The 19,609-nt window shown below is 39.0% G+C and overlaps 2 protein-coding genes across 6 annotated transcripts in view; one reads left to right on the forward strand and one right to left on the reverse strand.

The window, feature by feature from the left end:
• The window catches only part of tpte (transmembrane phosphatase with tensin homology), a 23,120-nt gene extending 15,616 nt beyond the window's left edge, over positions 1 to 7,504 (forward strand). For both annotated transcript variants that reach the window (XM_006628231.3, XM_015341919.2), the window contains 8 exons: positions 62 to 150; positions 2,404 to 2,465; positions 3,084 to 3,164; positions 4,070 to 4,175; positions 5,141 to 5,238; positions 5,705 to 5,800; positions 6,160 to 6,230; positions 6,762 to 7,504. In XM_006628231.3, the coding sequence (XP_006628294.2) occupies positions 62 to 150; positions 2,404 to 2,465; positions 3,084 to 3,164; positions 4,070 to 4,175; positions 5,141 to 5,238; positions 5,705 to 5,800; positions 6,160 to 6,230; positions 6,762 to 6,864 (706 nt within the window). In that variant the 3' untranslated portion in view covers positions 6,865 to 7,504. The remainder of the gene's footprint in view (positions 1 to 61; positions 151 to 2,403; positions 2,466 to 3,083; positions 3,165 to 4,069; positions 4,176 to 5,140; positions 5,239 to 5,704; positions 5,801 to 6,159; positions 6,231 to 6,761) is intronic.
• On the reverse strand, positions 7,256 to 19,012 carry slc25a15a (solute carrier family 25 member 15a). 4 transcript variants are annotated; one of them, XM_006628193.3, is made up of 7 exons: positions 18,827 to 19,010; positions 16,424 to 16,564; positions 13,419 to 13,677; positions 12,722 to 12,859; positions 12,023 to 12,195; positions 11,270 to 11,428; positions 7,256 to 9,759 (listed from the first exon to the last, which is right to left on the reverse strand). In XM_006628193.3, the coding sequence occupies exons 2-7, from the start codon at positions 16,476 to 16,478 to the stop codon at positions 9,638 to 9,640; spliced, it is 906 nt and encodes a 301-aa protein (XP_006628256.1). In that variant the 5' UTR covers positions 16,479 to 16,564; positions 18,827 to 19,010; the 3' UTR covers positions 7,256 to 9,637. The 4 variants fall into 4 exon arrangements, with proteins under 4 accessions (XP_006628256.1, XP_015197406.1, XP_015197407.1 ...); XM_015341920.2 differs by lacking the exon at positions 18,827 to 19,010 and adding an exon at positions 18,312 to 18,805; XM_015341921.2 differs by lacking the exon at positions 18,827 to 19,010 and adding an exon at positions 17,455 to 17,705.
• Positions 19,013 to 19,609: the final 597 nt, after the last annotated feature.

Below are 19,609 nucleotides of genomic sequence, written 5' to 3' on the forward strand. Positions count from 1 at the left end.
TGATTTGATGGGATGCTGGCTGGAAATGTTTCATGTGATGTTCTTTCCTTGTGACACACAGAGACATGCTAAAATACACAGCCAGCGTTCGAGAGTGGATGGCCGCTGACCCTCAGAACATCATCGCAATTCACTGCAAGGGTGGGAAAGGTGAGGATTTTGACACATGGATGTGCCACTTAGTCTCTTTATTAAATCCTTGGATGGATTGGACAGCTTACTGAAAAGGATAATTGTAAGGGTACTGTATATGATGGTGTATACTGTTTAAGAAACAGTATGATAACATTCCTTAAAATTATGTACCACGTCTGGACACTCCACTCAAAGCCCTTTACAGGTAATGGGGACTCTCCTCCACCACCACCAAGGTGCAGCACCCACCTGGATGATGCAACGGCAGCCAAAGTGTGCCAGTACGCTCACCCCACATCAGCTGTCAGTGTGGAGGAGAACAGAGTAATGGAGCCAATTTATAGATGGGGACTATTAGGAGGCCATGATTGATAGAAGGACATTTGGCCTGGATACTGAGGTTAACACCCCTACTTTTTTTGAGAAACGACCTGTAATGATAACAGAGATTCAGGTCTTCGGTTTTACATCTCGACCGAAGGATACTGCTTATTTTGTCACCACACTATACTGGGGCATTACAACTCACACATACTGCAGGGTGTGCACTCTTTACTGGTCCCACTAACACCACTTCCAGCAGAAACCTTAGTTTTCCACAGGAGGTCTCCCATCCAGGTACTTCCCAGGCTCAGACCAGTTGTGAGTTACAGGGTGATAGACTGTAGCTCCTAGCAACTCGCTCTAATCTAATAATTTCAGGTTTGTCAATATTGAGTACTGTGTCTTTAAAACACTTTTAACTAAGTGACATGAATAATCAGCAAAAGGTGCCAGGATTACTTTTATGTGCTTTTACATTTTCTGTGCCTCATTTTGTGCTTCAGAGGTTGTTAAAATCTGATTTTTCTTTGCCGCCTACTGGTGAGATGTTGTAATGCAGGCCTGGGATGTACAAGTGGATTGTAGCTCTATCTGCTGCACTGATAAACGAGCATTACACTACATAAGTCATAAACCCAATTTGAAATAAATCAAGGGTAAACACTACAGATGTTAATATGATGGGAATTATTTTAGATGTAATTTTACCGTACATAAGCATTGGTCACAACTCTAAACCAGACTTTTCTTACACAGAAAAGCTAAAATGTACACGGGGTCTTAGTTAGATATTAGAGCTAACAAAAAGAAGCATATCCTGCCAAGTTTGAAATCAAACAGATGATGAAGCTAAAAAGCGTGGAATCAGAAAGAGAAAAAAAAGTCTTCAGTATTCTAAACATCAAAGAGCCACGAGAAAAGGCAGATGAATTACCTTCATCAATGCATTTACAACTCCAAGTCTAAATCAGAACTCCAGTGGTTATTTCAGTATCAACCATGTGAAAATTCAACATCTGTATCCCAAAGATAATTGCAATAGAATATTACTTCACTCATTACTTTAGAGTTGAAAAATAAATATCAGTTAAGTTCAAACATTAGTATTAAGATCCAGGAAATAATATTTATATGCTGTAATCCCAGTGTTCTGGCTAACTTCCATTCTGGGCTTGTTCAGTCCTACCTTCCAAAAATTCCCTCTAAATTCAACAGGTGCAGACATGTGCTTGATCTGTATAGTGGGGCTGCTGGTGTAGTATGGCTCTTATGTGTCTCTCAAGTGGGTGCTACACTTTAGTGGTGGTTGAACTGCATCCCCTCCTATGTATAAAGTGCTTTGGGATCCATGTTGATGTAATACTGTATGAATTAACAGTAATGGACAAGGTGTTCGTTGAACTGCATCCATGTGAAAATCTATCAGATTCTAGCAAGAATGCCATTACGGAATGGAATCAATCCAAAATAAACTACATAAATATCAAACCACATATACATGGATATCCCATGCATTAGAAAATGTACCATACAATCTCATTTAAAGACTCAAGAATAACTAAGGAATTATATAAAATATAGATTAAACTAAGAATATTGTTTGAATATGTAAATATATCTCCAGAGACCAGAGGTAATGATACAGTAGTTTTACAAGCCATTCCAGAAAAACCTTACATTTTATTTTTTCTAAAATCACTTGCAAGCCATCTTCAACATGTGGACATAGAATTCTGCTGAAATAGAAAAGATGTTACATTAGCAATTATATTTAATATTTATAATATTCTCTGTTTAACCCATGTTTTTAACAAGGAATGGAACCATCGTTGTTAAAAAGTCTATCCCTGTCATCTTCGGGTGTAAAAATGTCTGTATTTCCTTCTTTGTAGGCTTTTTGTCTGGGGGCAGGCAGTTCAGAGTGTGCCTTGTGTGTTTTTATAGGTCGTACTGGGACAATGGTGTGTACATGGCTCATTGACAGCGACCAGTTTGAGAGTGCAAAGGTATCCTGACCAGCAAGGCAATACTGTCAGAGAATCCCTTTAGAGAATTCAACCACAACGTACAGTAGCCCTGTTTACATTCATATAACATGTTTAAATCATTAGGGCCTCAAAGTGCCACTGTAGATAGTCAGACAGGAAAGCAAGTTAACAATGGATTAACACTGGAACGAAAGGTATATAATATCATGCTGTACAAATAAAACTTTTACAATAATGTATATTTAGAAAAAATGATCATTGAAAAGTATGCCTTAAATTCTTTTTTTTAATCTGAAACATTAAATGCAAAAAGCAAAATAAATACTTAAAGTAATTGAATTCCAAATATAAATTGTCTTAGAGACGTGCTTTTATCTTTGATTTCAAATTATCAAGAGGTTCTGCCCAATCCGCAAAAGAGAGGAGCTACCTACGTTAGCTCAAGATGTTTAGTTCATTTGCACGAGAAATTTGTGCTCACTACAACAGAGGATGTGTAGTACAGATTCAGTAATAATCCCTTTCAACTGCTGGATAGTTTTGTGTTTTTCCCCTTTTAAAACAACCATGTCATGGTACTACATGCTATTTAATTAGATTCTTATTAAAAACTTTACCTTGTTTGCATTTTTTAAGGAAAGTCTGGATTATTTTGGGGAGAGAAGAACGGACACAAGCATGAGCTCAAAGTTCCAAGGAGTAGAGACGCCTTCACAGGTACAAATAAAGCATTGTTGAAAGCTAAATTCACTATCATGCTTTAAGGCTTTTGATGTTTTGTTTTCTTTTAACAATACAGATAGCTAGTTGTCAGATTTCTCTTTGAAAAGTGGAAAATGTATAAATAAAAGTAATAATAATTCCTTGCATTTGTGTACTGCTTTTAATCCTGAAGCATCCTCCAGTGCTTTGCATATACAGTAGGAGGGAACTCATTTCATCCACCGCTGAGGTGCAACACCCATCTGGGTGACGTGCCAGCAGATCACGTGCAGAAGATATTGCTTCACCAATTGGATAAGAGGGCATTTTAGGTAGGCCACATCACAGAAGTCCAGGGTAGAATCTAACCAGGACAAAAAATGTTAGTGCCCCTACTCCTCGGAACATTCAAATGGGATCTTTAATGGGCATAGAGTCCTTGATTTAACAGCTCAACCAAAAGGATGATACTTCCTATAGCACATTTTGCTTGCTGTCCCGTTATAATGGGACATTGGTTTGGAAATTCTGGAGTGCCACCTGCTGGTCTACCAGCACCTAATAACTGAAGGCTGTATATGTAGAAAAATGGTTATTGAAATGTACGCCTTAAATTCTTTTTCAATCTGTAATTGAAACAACAAATGTAAAAAGCAAAATAAATACTTAAGATGTTCCCCATCCCAATACTGGCCAGGCCCAGCCTTGCTTAAATGCTCTGTATATGGATAGATCTGGAAGCCCTTTAAGTCCTGGGGGTTGATTTTCAGTACCTGAGAAGGTCATTTTTTCTCATCTTAAACTGTGGCTGCCTTTTGGGTATTTGAATGGGATACCAAGGTGACAATTGCTGAGGTCTAGTTTATAAGATAGTGAGTCCATTATTTTTTGAGGGAGAGTCTTGTTTCTGTGCTTTACAGAGCAGGTACGTGGGGTATTATGAGATCATGAAAAACAAGTACAACAGGCAGCTACCTCCTGAGAAGAGCTTGAAAATTCGAAGCATTCGAATCCATTCCATACTGGGTAAGAGTGCTAAGACTGTCTGTTTCTCTTAAGTGCAGGCACTGCTGATGTGCATCCAAGTCTGTGAAGTGGAAATTGTGTACTCTTTGTCATTTCTTTCCATAAAAGCTTTAGACTTTGAATCCTGAATATGATTTTATGTGATTTTATAAATGCGTCTGTGCTGGATCTGCATGTTACCAGAACTCTTCACAGGACTGAAACGAGAATTGGGAATTGGCAGCTCCTTCGTTTAATCCAGCAAAGGATTATGTTGCTGAGTTAAATATTGATCACATACAGTAGTTCTTTAAATAATTTTCTGAAAATAATTTTAAAATGACAAAATAGAAGCAATGGGATTCATTTTTTCAATAACCTCTCAAAATCTGCAATGATGTATTTAGCTGTCAGTTTAGTCTTCCAAAGATAAAATACAATCAGATCCTTCAGACAAGTAAAGATTTAATCAGAATGAACAGGGAAGCACGACCCAGAGAGCACAAGTGGAACTTTATGTGGAAGTACTTTAAAAACCCGAGAACAAGAGGCACTTCTTTATCCAAAGGGTTGATTGAAGATGAAACAAGCTACCCAGTCCTGTTGTTGGAACCAATACCCTTCCTTCTCTCAACAAAATGGATGAGATCCTGGGACTAATTAAATTCAAAATACAAAACAGGCTAGATGTGCCAATGGCCTCTTCTCACTTGTAGCGTTTATGGTCTTATTTTCAAAAGAAACGCATGGGGGAGTCGTCAGCCATTTTATATCAGGTAAAAAATGATGAAAAAGAAGACATATCCCAAAACCATTTGTAAATACAATCTCTGTATTAACCAGTAACACACTAAAAGACAAGAATCTAATTATTAATAAATATCGGTTCTAAAACATTTTACAAAATAAATTATGCTTTGGCTAATTTCTGTTCATTTACCCACTAAATAAAATGAGTCCTGCTGATCAGTTCTTTGTCTTCTCAGGTGTGGGAAAAGGCAATGGCAGTGACCTGAAGGTGAAGATTATTGTGAAGAAGGAGACAGCCTTCCAGTGTGTTTGTGCCACTCAGGAAAACTGTACGGTAGGCCATGCTCGTCTCGAGAGTCGATGTCGCACTCTCTGAGCTCTGCATCCAAAGTGAAGCTACAGTAGCGAACCTGCATTGTACTACTGCCATCTCATCTTCAGAGAGCAGTTTTAGGAAAAGTGATTGAAATCCAGATACTCGTGATAGCTATGGTACACTGTTTCCTACCTAACCATATTCCTGGCAGATCTTGCTTTCCAGTAAAATCCCATTTAAACCCCTGAACATTAATTCAGTTTACATATTTACATTTTAGAACATCCTGAGATGAATTTGTGAATTTGCCAATGGAATGCCAAGTTAGATATGTTTGTTTCTGTGGTTAAAATGGGTCATTTGTCATTGCCAAGACACCAAATTGTATTTCTAGATTTAGGATTACCAGGTAACATGCTGGTTTAGCTGTGCATTGTTAAATGGGATATAGTATGGTCATTTTACATCGAGTTGTGTTTTGCAGCTGTTTCCTGACGCTGGCAGCAATGCTGTTGTTATCAGTTTATCAGAGGGTCCTGTTGTGAGCGGAGATGTGAAGGTCATGTTCGAGTCCAGTGCTGTAAGTATCACAAGTTTAAAGTAGTGTAGTGTATTACTTTGATATGAAAGACATCTACATCAGTAATGACAAAGATAAGCAAATAATACAGAGTACTTAACAAAGGAAGTGTGACGTTTTTGTGGTGTATATTCAATTCAGTACCTCAAGGATATTTGTAAGGTATGTGCCGGAATGTGGAACTTTCAACTGTGCCTTGTTTAACTAATAAAATATAAAATTATAATAAAACAATTAAAACATCTCAGGTAAAGCACTGACAACACTTTAGATGTCTGTAGACATCTATAAACTGCCTCAAGACAGAAATAAAACATTTTCCTTTTACCAGTTCCTAGTATACCTTTTTTCTACCCCAGGGTCTTCCTAAAGGCTATGAAGACTGTCCCTTCTATTTCTGGTTTAACACTTCTTTTATTGAAAAGAACAGGTAGGTCATTTCTCATAATGGAAATACATTTCATTCTTTGCATACCAAGAAACAAAATGTAATTACGATCTCTTAATCCAGTGATTTAAACTAGGGATTTTTAAAGCTGGAAAATTGCTGATTATTTTTTCTGATGACTTCAATACTTTTTGTCATCATTTAGAATATCAGTGAAAATGGGAAACCTAACCACAAATTCTGAAATAAGCAGTCAGTGTTAAATGATAGTTCAGGTGGGTAGCTACATCAGCATACATAGGAATGTTCCTGCAAAGGAACAAGTAATAGGTTTATTCCATGCTGAAAAGAGAAGAAAGGAAACACAACGTTTCGGCCTTTGCAGTGTTAAATGATGATCACCATCAATAAGGACACAGAATCACAGATCAGCACAAATACTACAATATTATTCTTCTTTAAGCTGTTCCAACAAGGTTAGAACCTGGTGGAGTCGAATTTCATATTCTACAGCATTTATCTTGAAAGACGTTTTTTAATTGCTTATATTCAAAGTCTCATCTCTTCCTGTAGGCTCTACCTCTCTCGAGAGGAGCTTGACAACCCGCACAAGCCAAAGACTTGGAGCATCTACAAAGAGGACTTTGCAGTGGAGCTGGCCTTCAGTGAGGTCTAACTACGAGCTCTGTTGCTAAGAGGACCTCGAACGAAGGAGATCTGAACTCTCCTTTTTGCGAGTTACACTTCCCTGTACTGAACCCTCTGATATTTTGATAGACCACAAGAACATTTTGGTTACAGCATACACTGTCTCTTCTAGAGCAGAGTGGTGTACAATTTGGACCAAATTGCTTTACTGTTCACACCTTTAGCTCAGGATTTTCAGTACAGCGGGAATGTGATGTATATAATAGACTCATGAAGGGTTTGTTAACCTAATTCTCTTTTTTTATGAACAGTGTTTATGCGCCATATTCTTTCAAGTCAAAATGCACATTTAAATTAAAAAGACTTGAAATAAACCACCAAAGAATTCACATACAATTTATGTCTGTACATCTGAATAATACTTTTCACTATTTGACCACTTTATTGGGGGAGTACAGTATACCTAAATCAGGTATTACATACTGGACAGAGATAGGCAGAGGATCACATTGACAAAACATATAACTAAACTTGCAGTTCGTCTGAGACTTATATAGCACCAGATATCATATTGCAGTTATATGTTCTTCCTAGCCAGACATACTGTGGTTGGAGCCAAGCCCAACAATGGTGCTTTCCAAGTGCTGCATTAAAGTGTTGAAAACTGATGATAAGCCTCTTCTATCTGTTCATACATGGTCATGAGGCCAATACAATTCCAAGTCCAACCTGTCACTATTCTAATAATAAATAATCCATGTACATAAACCAATATTATGGAAGAACAGATACTGTTCTGTGATTCGAATAATTGGTGCTTTCCAGTTCTTATTACTTGATCATTAATAAATTACTTTCCCTTTTAGAAAAAAAATATAACTCCACAGAGAAAAAGCACATGTGTAAAAACAGAAAATCTTACATGCAGAAAAGTACAGAGAAAATAGCGACAATGTCTTTGAAACATATTTTTGTAGTTATTAAGTATTATTGCTCCATGCAGCATTGGGAAACTAAACTTAATTGTTTATTTTTTTGCTGTCCTTCCATTCATGTTAGGTGTAGCTTCTCCCAAGAGTAGTTATTTTTCACTTTAGATTGAAGTGGTGTCACTGTCACTGCACATGTTTGAGTGATTTGGCTTTGGAACAACAAACACAGGGGAAACGTGGGGGCTATTTATAAGTTAGCACTGTCTGCAAAATTGCTAATAGTCGGACTTAAGTTGAACGTCTAACTGAAAGGATTGAACAGAGATATTGTAGAGTAGTAACTTCTTCAGGAAACTCCCAACTAAAAAATGCCCTGGGCTCCAACCTGGGTTAGATTTTGGCAGTTTGAATTGAGTCCAGGGTAGAGAAGCTTGGAGAATTACTTATCTCCATTACCTCTATATATCCCTGTGCTTATGGCAGGCAGCATTTGCTGCAGAAATCCCTGATAGAGAGGAAAATATTGTTTACAAAGCTTCTTTTAATAAAGAAATGCACCTAACTGCACAGCTACGTCTCAGTAAAGCCTATTATTGCACTGGTATGAAATATAATGATGTGGTAAATTCAGGGAGTGTTGATTTGATTGTCTGGTATGAAATTGTTTCCATAATAACATAGGACAGTTTTGAATACATAATGTGAAAGCAGTCACCCACAGACAACCTCATGTTCTATCATAGACTCGGGTTTAAAGGAAAATTGATTAGTTGTTTTGCTGCAAAGTCCTATATGTGCTGGTTCAGCAGATGACTGAAGAAAATTTGAAAAGCATCATTTTCCCATAAACTGTACAGAATACTTTTCAAATGCTTCAGATTTTCCTGTCAAAGCTGGCCTTCACAGCTGTAATCATAATTCCTGAATATATTTAAATAATTACATATTTATGCAAAATGTCTTCTTTAAAAATATTTTTTAGAATTTTTTCCCTAAAATTTTACTCTCAAAATTGGAGGCCACAGTGGTTAGTGTAATTACTGTTTCAAGCTGGGAGTGCTTTGTAATACATAAAAATAGCCTGAACAGTCTATGGCAGTTCCTAAAAATTCTTAATAACACACAAAATGTATTTCTTTGAAAAGCAACCAAAAACTATTTAATTTTTGTTTGATATCTCCAGATTGGGACATCATTCACGAGATGGCCAATTTACTCAACTTCTGTCACTCTTTTCTGCATCATCCATGAATTGTTTATTTTTTTATAATTTAAAAATAGATGAATATGTTTTTCGTGCTCCTCTATTTAAGAATTGACCAATGTTGAGCAACCTTCAGTCCAGAAAGGGAAGAAGGAAGACGAAACACAATTGTTGTCAAGCCAGTAGAGATAAGCTATTGACTGGGTACTGATGCCATTTACCAATGGTATCAGTGAAGACTGGTGGGGAAAAAAATAAGGCTGTAAAAAATGGGAAAAAATGACTACATTAAAAAAATATTCACAATCACTCCTTTCGTACATGGCATCTATTAAAATCTCTGATACTGTGAGACTTTTTCACACAGTGGTTCCACATAAGTCAGAAGACATTTAAAACCAGCTAGTTAAACCAGATTGTCCATTACCTTCTTTAGTCGTGTACTGAGATGCAAAATAGCATCTGTATGTTCAGTACAGCACAGATGGAGATGGGAGTGGGAAATTTTAATAACCAGGTGTATTTCGATTTCGACTGGAGTGTTTCGGAGCTAAGGATGGGGCAGTACACACTTTTTTAGAGACATAAAAACAAAAGTTTCAAGTTAAGAAAGCCTTTCAAGTAGAAAGGCTGGGGTGGAGGGCAACCTGAGGTAGGCTGAGAGATCAGCTGTCAAACTGTTTCATCATCATCTTCCTGCTGAGCTCGTAGGCTAGGAAGAGCGCTCCATTAGCTGGGAATGTCCGGATCATGGTTGGGGTCAAACCAGAATACAGTGCCGGAATGCCTGGAAAGGGAGAGTGTATTTTTGAACATACTGTACTCTTTCTTTTTTTATAGATATCTTTTGCTCTATATTATCCCCAAGGTGTTCCCAAAAGATGAAAAAGATTGGCATGTCATGTCATTTACCAAAAATTATACCATACGGTGTCGCGGGAAGCCGGAGCCTACCTAGCAAGCAATGAGGGCAAGGCAGGGTACAGCCTGGAAGGGCTGCCAGTCCATCACAGGGCAAGTGCAAGGCAATCATACAGGGGGACAATTTGGAAGCCACACTAAAGACGAGGGGGGAAATTTGGCCCGGCCACCGGGATATGTCCGTACTCTTATCGAGAAATGCCCGGGGATCTTTAATGACCACTGAGAGACCTCGGTTTAATGTCTCATCCGAAAGACAGCGCCAACTACGGTATAGTGTCCCACCACTATACCGGGGCATTAGGACCCTAACAGTCCGCAGGGTGGGTGCCCCCCACTGGTCCCACTAACACCACTTCCAGCAGCAACCATAGCTTCCCAGGAGGTCTCTCATCCAGGTACTGGCCAGGCTCAACCCTGCTTAGCTTCAGTGGGCAGCCAGTTGAGAGCTGCAGGGTGAAATGGCTTCTGGCTTGAAACAGATGGTAATATTTGTAATTTTTACTTTAACAATATAAGAGCATTAAAGTGTCATTTTGATTTAAAATAAGCAAAAGCAAAAATAAGACCAAAACGAAGAAGACGTACAGTAATCCCTTTTATATTAAAAATCCCTTTTATAAGCCAGCAGCCATTTCACCCTGCAACTCACAACTGGCAACCCACTGAAGCTAAGCAGGTGTGAAACTGGTCAGTATGTGGATGTGAGACCTCCTGGGAAAAACTAAGGTTGCTGTTGGAGGAGGTGTTAGTGGGGCCAGCAGGGGGCACTCACCCTGTGGTCCATGTGGGTCCTAATGCCCCAGTATAGTGACGGGGACACTATACTGTAAACAGGTGCCGTCCTTCGGATGAGACCTGACTCTCTATGGTCCTGACTCTCTATGGTTATTCAAAATCCCAGGGCGTTTCTCGTAAAGAGTAGGGGTGTAACCCCAGCATCCTGGCCAAATTTCCTATTGGCCCTTACCAATCATGGCCTCCTAATAATCCCCATCTATGAACTGGTTTCATTACTCTGCTCTCCTCCCCACTGATAGCTGATGTATGGTGAGTGTTCTGGCACACTATCCAGGTGGATGCTGCACATTGGTGGTGGTAGAGGGGAGTCCCCATTACCTGTAAAGTGCTTTGAGTGGAGTGTCCAGAAAACTGCTATATAAATGTAAGCAATTATTATTATATAAGGGAACACAGCCTTCTGCTTTACCTAGGACATCATACAATGGAAATACATGCAAAACATACAATGCATACATGCAAAATCTATCTATAACATGAATACTATGGGAAATGGGAATATTCTATAACTGTTAGTGTTGTTCACTGTAATATTGTTGGACCTTTATTATCCAGTGGGCACTAAGGGGTGTTACCTTCATTCCTAACAATGCTATTGAAGGTCTTGAGGAAGCCTGCCTGCTTGCCAGCCATGGACAGGACTTGGATTCTGGATTTGACACAGTCAATGGGGTACACTGCCAGCCAGAGACAGGCACCCCCAAACCCTCCGCTGAACATCACGGGGAGCACTCCTGTACAAAGCAAAGCCACACAATCAGAACGACAGGAAGTCCATATGCACCGTGTGAATGCTTCATGTTTCACATTTTAAAAATAGGGATTGCTTCAAATTGACGAGATCAAAATGTGTTAAATTGCAAGATGACACTTCCTGCCTTTTCCTTTACTTTCAATCATGTCAGTTTTTAGTGTAGATTGATTTGAAATGAAAAGCCTTTTGTAAGAGTCTGTATTACATAATTTCATGTTGCATTTTAAGCAGGATTTCTCATTGTTTATTACAGCAACTGCTCTAGTTTTATAGTTCAACATGATCCATGACTAAAACAAAACAATGTGATCATCAAGGAAGCTTACATAATCAGGGACAAACACAAAAACAATTTCATCATCAAGGAAGCTTACATAAATCATCAAAAACTCATCTTCATGACTAACTCGCAACATAACAAACTCAACTAATGATTTACAGTCACTTCTGGTTGTCCTACCACACAAAACGTTCAGCTTTCATTGAAAGGTAAGAGACTAAAATCAAACAAGAAGTGAAATGATTTTTAGAAAAGCTGATAATTTAATAGAAAAGTATTAGTATGGTACAGTACCTAGCTCTTCCTTGGTTTTCCCCCTGGATGCAAAAATGGAACGGCTGAGCTCGTAGCCCCCGAAGAAAAAGAAGTATCCGGGGATCTCTCTCACCAGAGTGCTGCTCAGGCCTCGGTACATGCCCAGAGGCCCCTCAGACTGCAATATTGCCTTCACCACAGACCACACCGAGCTGAACACAGAACAGGACTGTCACCCGTCAGGCTCTGGCATACTAACCCAGGTTTTACAGCGGACTGTCTTGGGTCTTGTGTTCCAAATTAAGGACCTGCAGTTTTCACAAGCATCTTTATATCATCAACTGCTGGGAAGGCTGATCATTTTAACCGGTTACTGTATGTCAGAGGTACACAAGTCAACACTAGCACTCCCTTTAAATGAACTACAGATTAAGAGTTGAAGGGAAGTTAAAACTGATGGTAATAAGGAAATAAGAAAACCTAGAACAACAGGATGTGTAAATGTGAGTGGTCATGAATATCACATTAGAACACTGTCCTGTTTCTTAAAAGTTTATGCTTACAACGTAAATACACGGTGGAAGGTAAGTTAGTTTGATACCGCCTGTGAGACAATGTTGACCAAACTCCACTTTCTCGAGTAACAGCCGGTGAGATACAGATATAGCTTACACAAATACAATGAAAAACATCAAGGTCAAACTGTCTGAGCTACAGCCTCTCCCTTACGGTACTTACGTCTGCCTTTCAGCTATCCTCCCAGAGGCCTCCATTTCGTACATGGCCTGTAGACGACACTTCACCAGTTCGGTGGGACACAAAACCATTGAGGAAAAGATAGAGGCCAAAGAACCTGCTGCCGCATTCTCAAGATCACTGCAGGGAAACAAAACCCAGACATGGCCTGTCTCCATCATCTTAACACAAGCCAACTCTGAGACTTCACCGGTGAAAACCAGGAGCGCCTTGAGGTCTTCTATGTGTGTATATACTGAGAACACCTGCTCTCTCCCAAGTCAATACATGCCTAATACCGGAAGACAACACTTAAAAAATACACTCTGAGAGCAACATCAAAGGTAATAAAGGTTTGAAATGAGTAGTACTGTCCTGTAAAATATCTTGTTGTTATTGCAGAAGTATTAAGTATTTTTTAAATGGAGTTTCAGTTCATTAATATATTATGCCATCCCAGAACTGCTGTGAATTCCAAGTGGAACCAAAATTCTAAATATACAGTAAATAACATCAAATGGTTCATTCTTACAGTATATACTATTGCAGGATCTTTTATCCTTTTAACACATTAATTACTAAATTGGTAACTGATTAAAGTGCTGAAAAAAACAACTAATTCACAATCATTGGGACCAAAGATTTGCAATGCAGGCCTACAGCATCCCTACCCCTGACAAGACCCTGAAAGCAACCTCACCTGAGCACAGCGGCGTTGTCTCGGCCCAGGACCTTCCGAACCACCTGCTGGCAGAAGCCGTAGCACATGAAGAGCACAGAGTTCTCTGCGATGTTGGCCATGAGGGCCGGGGTAGTGCCGTGGTAGAGCCCTCTGAAGCCCACCTGCTTGTAGGTCTTCACGAAACAGTCTACAAAGCCCTTGTACATCGTGGGGAAGGTCTGCATTTTCACCTTGGCTGTGTCAAAGGGCTGCCCACTCAGCACACAGGCTGTACCTCCTGAGAAAGAGGGCAGCTGGATGTCACATATCTTCAGATAACAAAAGCTGAAATATTCTAAGACAAACCTCAGTTGCAGTTGTCTATTAGCTAGCATTCTTCTTCCTAGAAAACTAAGATCCATTCATATATACAGTGTATAGGGATTCATTAATAACAATTAGAGGTTAGTTCCATTATGAAAAGTAGAAAGAAAGAAGGATAAACACAACACAATTCCTGCTGTAGAATTAACTTCTATTTGTTCCTTTGCAGCTCCCTGTTCTAAACTTCTACTTGTTCCTTTGCAGCTCCCTGTTCTAAACTATCTGGATTATTTTAAGTGTAGTAATAATACTCTGTTTCTGGAATAGTTTCCTTTTTATTAAAACAGGTTTAGGCATATGTTTGAACTTCATTTTCCACATTAACAAGGTTTGGCGTTGCATTGCCTATTTCTTTGAATGGCCTACAGTATATTTACTACCAACTGCCCGAAAACCTCATTTCTCTCTTTCCAAAAGCATGGCTGAAAGAGGGACGCACCATTTAAGCTGCTAAAAAAAGATCTCAGAACCATACAGAACTGAGATAGCATCAAAAGATCAAAGATGAGGGCTCCTGTTTAAACTGTAAAGGTGTTTGTTTGGGGTGCAGAATGAGCCCTACAGTCCAGATATGTCTGGATAAAGTCTGTACTGTGTTATCAGCCACCTCTGAATGGTTTATTACATTTAGCAGTGCTTAGTTGGCTGAATCCTGTAGGACATGTGTGAACTGTAACATGCTGGGAACCTGTAAGCTAGGGGTGTTGTTAGTAGATGCCGCACTACTCCTCCGGTCAATGTTAACTCCCGCAGGGTCCCGTGAAACATTCAGATAAAGAAACCTAGGAAGTCAAGTCAGATTACTGTCTCCATAACTAGTTAGCATTGGGCTGTGACACACATTTAACTGAGAACTAAAAACTGCTGTTTTTTAATTTAAAGTTAAAGGTTAACTTGATTAATATTTACCTTTAAAAGTTTTAACCTTTCAGTCATTTTTTTTCTCAGGCAGACTTCTGCTGTGGTTTGTTTTACTTACTTCACAACTGTGCAACAACATGGAATGAAGCATTTCAAATTCTTTGCTAGAAGGATTACACAGATTATTGGGGAGCTAACTGAACCAGGCTCTTTCTGACTGACCATCATGTCTTTTGTTCCTAAACAATTCCCTTTGGATATGCAGTGCTGATCCAAGCATTTTTTATGCTGCCTATAGAATTGTTTTCGGAGGAAGCACAGACCTATCTGCTCGGGAGATCTGGCTCCATGGTCTGTTTTATCCTACAGACCAGGCTTGAACTCCGACTATCCTCCCATTCATCCATTAATAAAAACGTGTTAATCCTGATAAGGCGTGCCACATCCAAGCCAATTCCAGAAGCAAGAAGTACAACGCAGGATTATGCCCTTGACAGGATACGAGTTGATTGCAGAATGCACAAGTAAAAGAGAGCTGGATCCCAGTGTACTTTTTTTTTAAAGTTACATCTATCCCCATTTAATTTTCATGCATGTGTTTTCTTAATAAGACACTTATGTTATAAACTGTCACATAGACATTTTAGGCAGACAACTGAAGCAGCCACACTGAAGTGCTCATGTCTACTTTTTTAACATGCAAAGCTATTCTTTGCCAATATAAAAAAAAATTTTGCATATTGCCAAGGTGGCAGAGGTGAAATCATGGAAAAACTGGTGGCTCAAAACATGAATTACAAAGTAAGCCAATGCTTTGACTCTACACTGACCTTGAGCCAACACCATGTGTTTGTGTAATAACAGATATGATTTCGATCTTATTTTAAAGGTGAAATACACACTACTCCAAAAGACATTCATGCCTTTGTCATGACAAACAAGTCAGAATATAGCCACTAGTGTGCATTTTGAACAACATACTTTGTTAACCTAAAAATTTGAATTACTGCATAAAAATACTTTCTGAACTGAAAACAATAAAAAGGTGTAGAAAAAGAATCTTATAAACCATCTAATGTAAGTATTTCTGAATTCAGTTTGGCTTTATGATAGAATATAGACTCTATGCAAAATTACTCTTAATGAAGACAAGCGACTCATGACAGGTTCGTGATTGTGATGGTTGTTGCATGTAAGTATTTCACCACAGAGTGCACAAAGCTGGAAGTCCAGAATTTCCCAGAACAGGTAAAAAATTACACCAAACCCCTGTTAGTTTGTTGGCAATGGTGTAGACAATGAACATAACTGGCTGAGCACCAGTGAGTGTAGGATTTGGATGATATGGTCAGGATTCACTCAGGAATGAAATGAAACAGCAACCCTGCAAAACTTGCAGTGACAAACACGCCTCTCTTCCAACTGGCACAGAACCTCTGTATTTGACTGTATGTGACCGCATAGCCTGTGATAAGTTAAAAGATAAAGGGCTAGACATTGGGAGGCTGAGAAGATATATTTTGGATATTTCTTAACAGGCAATTCCAAAATGAAGAAAAATACATCACACCATGTCCATAGCTTGGATATGTCCCAAGATAAAGTAATCAAAATGTCAGCGGACAAGCCCAAAACCTTAACCATGAATACTCCATGGCTTCTGAAGCACTGCTCTGCCATCTGAAATCCAACTGTAACAAAAATATGTATTTTTCCCCCAAAAAATTGAGAGCAGTCTTGTGACTGGTCTGCCCCAGACTGGCATGGAATAAAACAAAGGCCGTGGAGTGTTACATTACCGAAAGCCCCAGCAGAGAGGTCAATGATAGCCTGGACAACTGGATGAGGAGCCATTATGGTGTTAGGTCGAAAGGTTTCGGAGGAATCCTTTGCACAGAGGTCCCCAGCCCCAACTTCAACTCCTACGTCAGTCAAATAACCTACAGCAAAAGAAGGACCAGACCTGTTTTCAAATGGCACTTTAACACAAGACTTTACAAAGCATATCCACTGATGAGGCTCATTGGGTGCAAATGCAAGTGGTGAGAAGGTTTCTGAACTGGGGAAAAAACATGGTAGAAAAGAGAACATAGAGCCAGAACCATTAAGACTGTAGAAATACCTATCGTTCCTGTTATGTTTTTTTTAATAAGCTATATCCCTTTCCTGGAATAAGAGGCTTTCTGATAACAGAAGGATGAAAAAAGTTACTATTTTCATGAGTAAGGATCCCCCAGTGATGATGCTTAGTAGTATGCTTTTGCATAAACAATATTAGCTCTGTGTTGTACTTCTAGCTTAGTTAAAGGAAACAGCAAAGAGAAGTGGTTCTAGTGTCAATGAATGTGGGCATTTTATAATTATATAATTAAATTGTAAACTTACAATTTCATTATCTTTTACCTGATTAATTAATCTGCCAAATTTACATTTTCTGTTAATGGGACTTTTAGAAATCTCTACGCTGTGTATATAACAGAAAATAAAACACAAACTTGAAACACACAACACCTCATTTTCAAATCAACTCCAATATGCTATTTCAGCTACTTTTAACAGGCAAGTGATTGTTAAATTAAGCCTCAATTACTACAATGAAATAAAACATAATAAATTAAAGCACTTGTGTTTTTTTTTTTATTTGAAGTATCTTTCCAGCACTGGTACTTTTTCTATAAACCCACTACCATTTCCACCATCCCCGAGCGCCTCAGCTTAGTAAACACTGTCTTACTATATTTAAACAAGCAAACTTCACCTTCAAGTTAAACCTATGTGACACAACCATAAGCAACAAAGACGGCAAAAACAAACTGCATATTCCATTTACTTGGAATGGAGTCACACAAACAGGGGTGTCCTCTTCGGGTTATAATGGACTGGTGTGTCTGCAGATCATCATTCCAATTAAGTTTTTAACAAGCTGCTTAAAGCTGCTTCATCAGTCTCTACAGGTGCTGGTTCTTTTGATAAACAGAGACATCCCCAGCCTCAGGGGCAGGGCTTGGACAACCCCTGTTTTGTAGTCATATTACACCTGCTCTTGTACTGCCTGTTCCCCACAGTAATGGCAGGGCAGCATTCCTGCATGGAAATATGCGCAATAAGAAACAAAATTGGTCTGTCTCATTCCATATTCTAACTGCTTTATCCAATACAGGGACACAGAGGCACCGGAACCTATCCTGGCAAGCAACAGGTGCAAGGCAAGATACACCCTGGAAGGATGCCAGCCCTTTTCCCAGAAGCCAATTAACCTAACAGTATAATTTTGGAATGTGGGACAAAACCGGAACACCTAGAAAAGAAGCAAACACAGGAGGAACATACAAACTCCACACAGACAGCACCCCAGGTTCCAAGCCAGGACATCAGTGGAGGATTGCTAACCCCCACACCATTGTACTGCCCCAGTTCGGTCTGTACCCTGTTGAGGAAATATTTTGCGACACATTGATCAAATACCAGGTGCATGTCTTCAGGCTGCACCTGTGAAACTACCAGGTTAGAAACGAGTTGTCACTTTTTACTTTCCAAAGACGGAATTGGCTTTTAAATTTACAAATAAAAATGCTACAGTAGATCTCTAAAATAGATTTTTTAGATTCAAAGCAATAGATTCAAATCAAATAGATTCAAAGCAATAGCTTGAACACAAATACACTGCGCTCATTTGTCGTGCCTTACCTTTAATTTCAGCACAAACCTATACACGAGAGATGGAACTGATTATATCACAGAGGTTTCCTGGTATCGTGTAACATTGCATGATCAGGTTCTAAGGCAAGTCGCTCTTTGAAGCAGAAATGCAACAGCAACAGTAAAAAAAAAAACTATTCTTCCATCATATCCAACGTTGTTAAAAATCCAGCGATCGGAATGCTCATCTCTTCAACACTCTGGTTTGCTGCACATAACACGTGCACTGAAGTAACATCTCGGGTCCTTCCCTGTTTTTGGAACTGATGTAACGCCTTCAAGTGTTACAGCCTTATAATATGGAAAATATGTAGATAACAGCTGGGCAGTGACATACCATCAAAAGAGATGGTTCTTGTAGTACATAGTGAACAAAAATCACATCAAATACAGTACATAGCGGAAATAAAAAGCAGCACATTCAGTTTTGCGTGAGAGGAACAGAATGAACACCAAATCTGACGTATTAGCACAGTTGCGAAATTAACAAAAACGTCACTCACTCGATTTCTCCCAGCAGTGGGATCACATAAAAAGTAGATACATCTTTCGAAATGAACTCCGTTCATCAACTGGTGTGGAATCAATGACAATGATGGTACCACAGGACATCCTCTGTTACCAGTTACCGTCACAGCCTTAGCTCCCAAGGACTCGCAAGAAAAAAGTGCATGGGGAGCGTCTTAGAGCCCGTCTGATTTGTGGCTGAGAAATACACATACCATAATCGGAGCCAACACGCTCTCTTTGATCATGTTATTGCACAACTCAGCATACGTGTGTGAAGTAACTTCATACCTTGGTTTTCGACACACGAGCAGCTAAACAGGGTCGGCGTATCCAACGAAAATTTCAACATCTTACTTTAAAGGCGAAATCGTTTGGAATTCCAATAGCAGAGGCTGAGAGATCTTGTCCAGCCAGACTTAACGATCAATTCGGTTTCACTAGTCAATAAAGCACCATGAAAGGCAAAGTGTGGCTGTTGATTTTATTTTACGGTTTTGTCTCCTAAAGCGAATTTTAATCAATAACAGTTAAACTGCTCTAATACTGATAAATGTATAATAAATAAAAGAGTCTAATGCATGAATTAGTAACTAGCAAAAAGTATTTCTGGGACTGGGCTGAGACCTTTAACAAAACTGCAATCCAGGCAGACCTGGGACGTTTGATCTTTTATAAAGTATTCTTCGTACCATGGTTTTAAATAAAAAAAAAAGAAAAAAAAACATGGTTTTAAATGAACCAATCCGCAGTTTATTCTTCGATCTAATTTTGAAAGA

The sequence above is a fragment of the Lepisosteus oculatus genome, chromosome 5 (genome assembly GCF_040954835.1).
Source record: "Lepisosteus oculatus isolate fLepOcu1 chromosome 5, fLepOcu1.hap2, whole genome shotgun sequence".
NCBI classification, from domain to species: domain Eukaryota; kingdom Metazoa; phylum Chordata; class Actinopteri; order Semionotiformes; family Lepisosteidae; genus Lepisosteus; species Lepisosteus oculatus.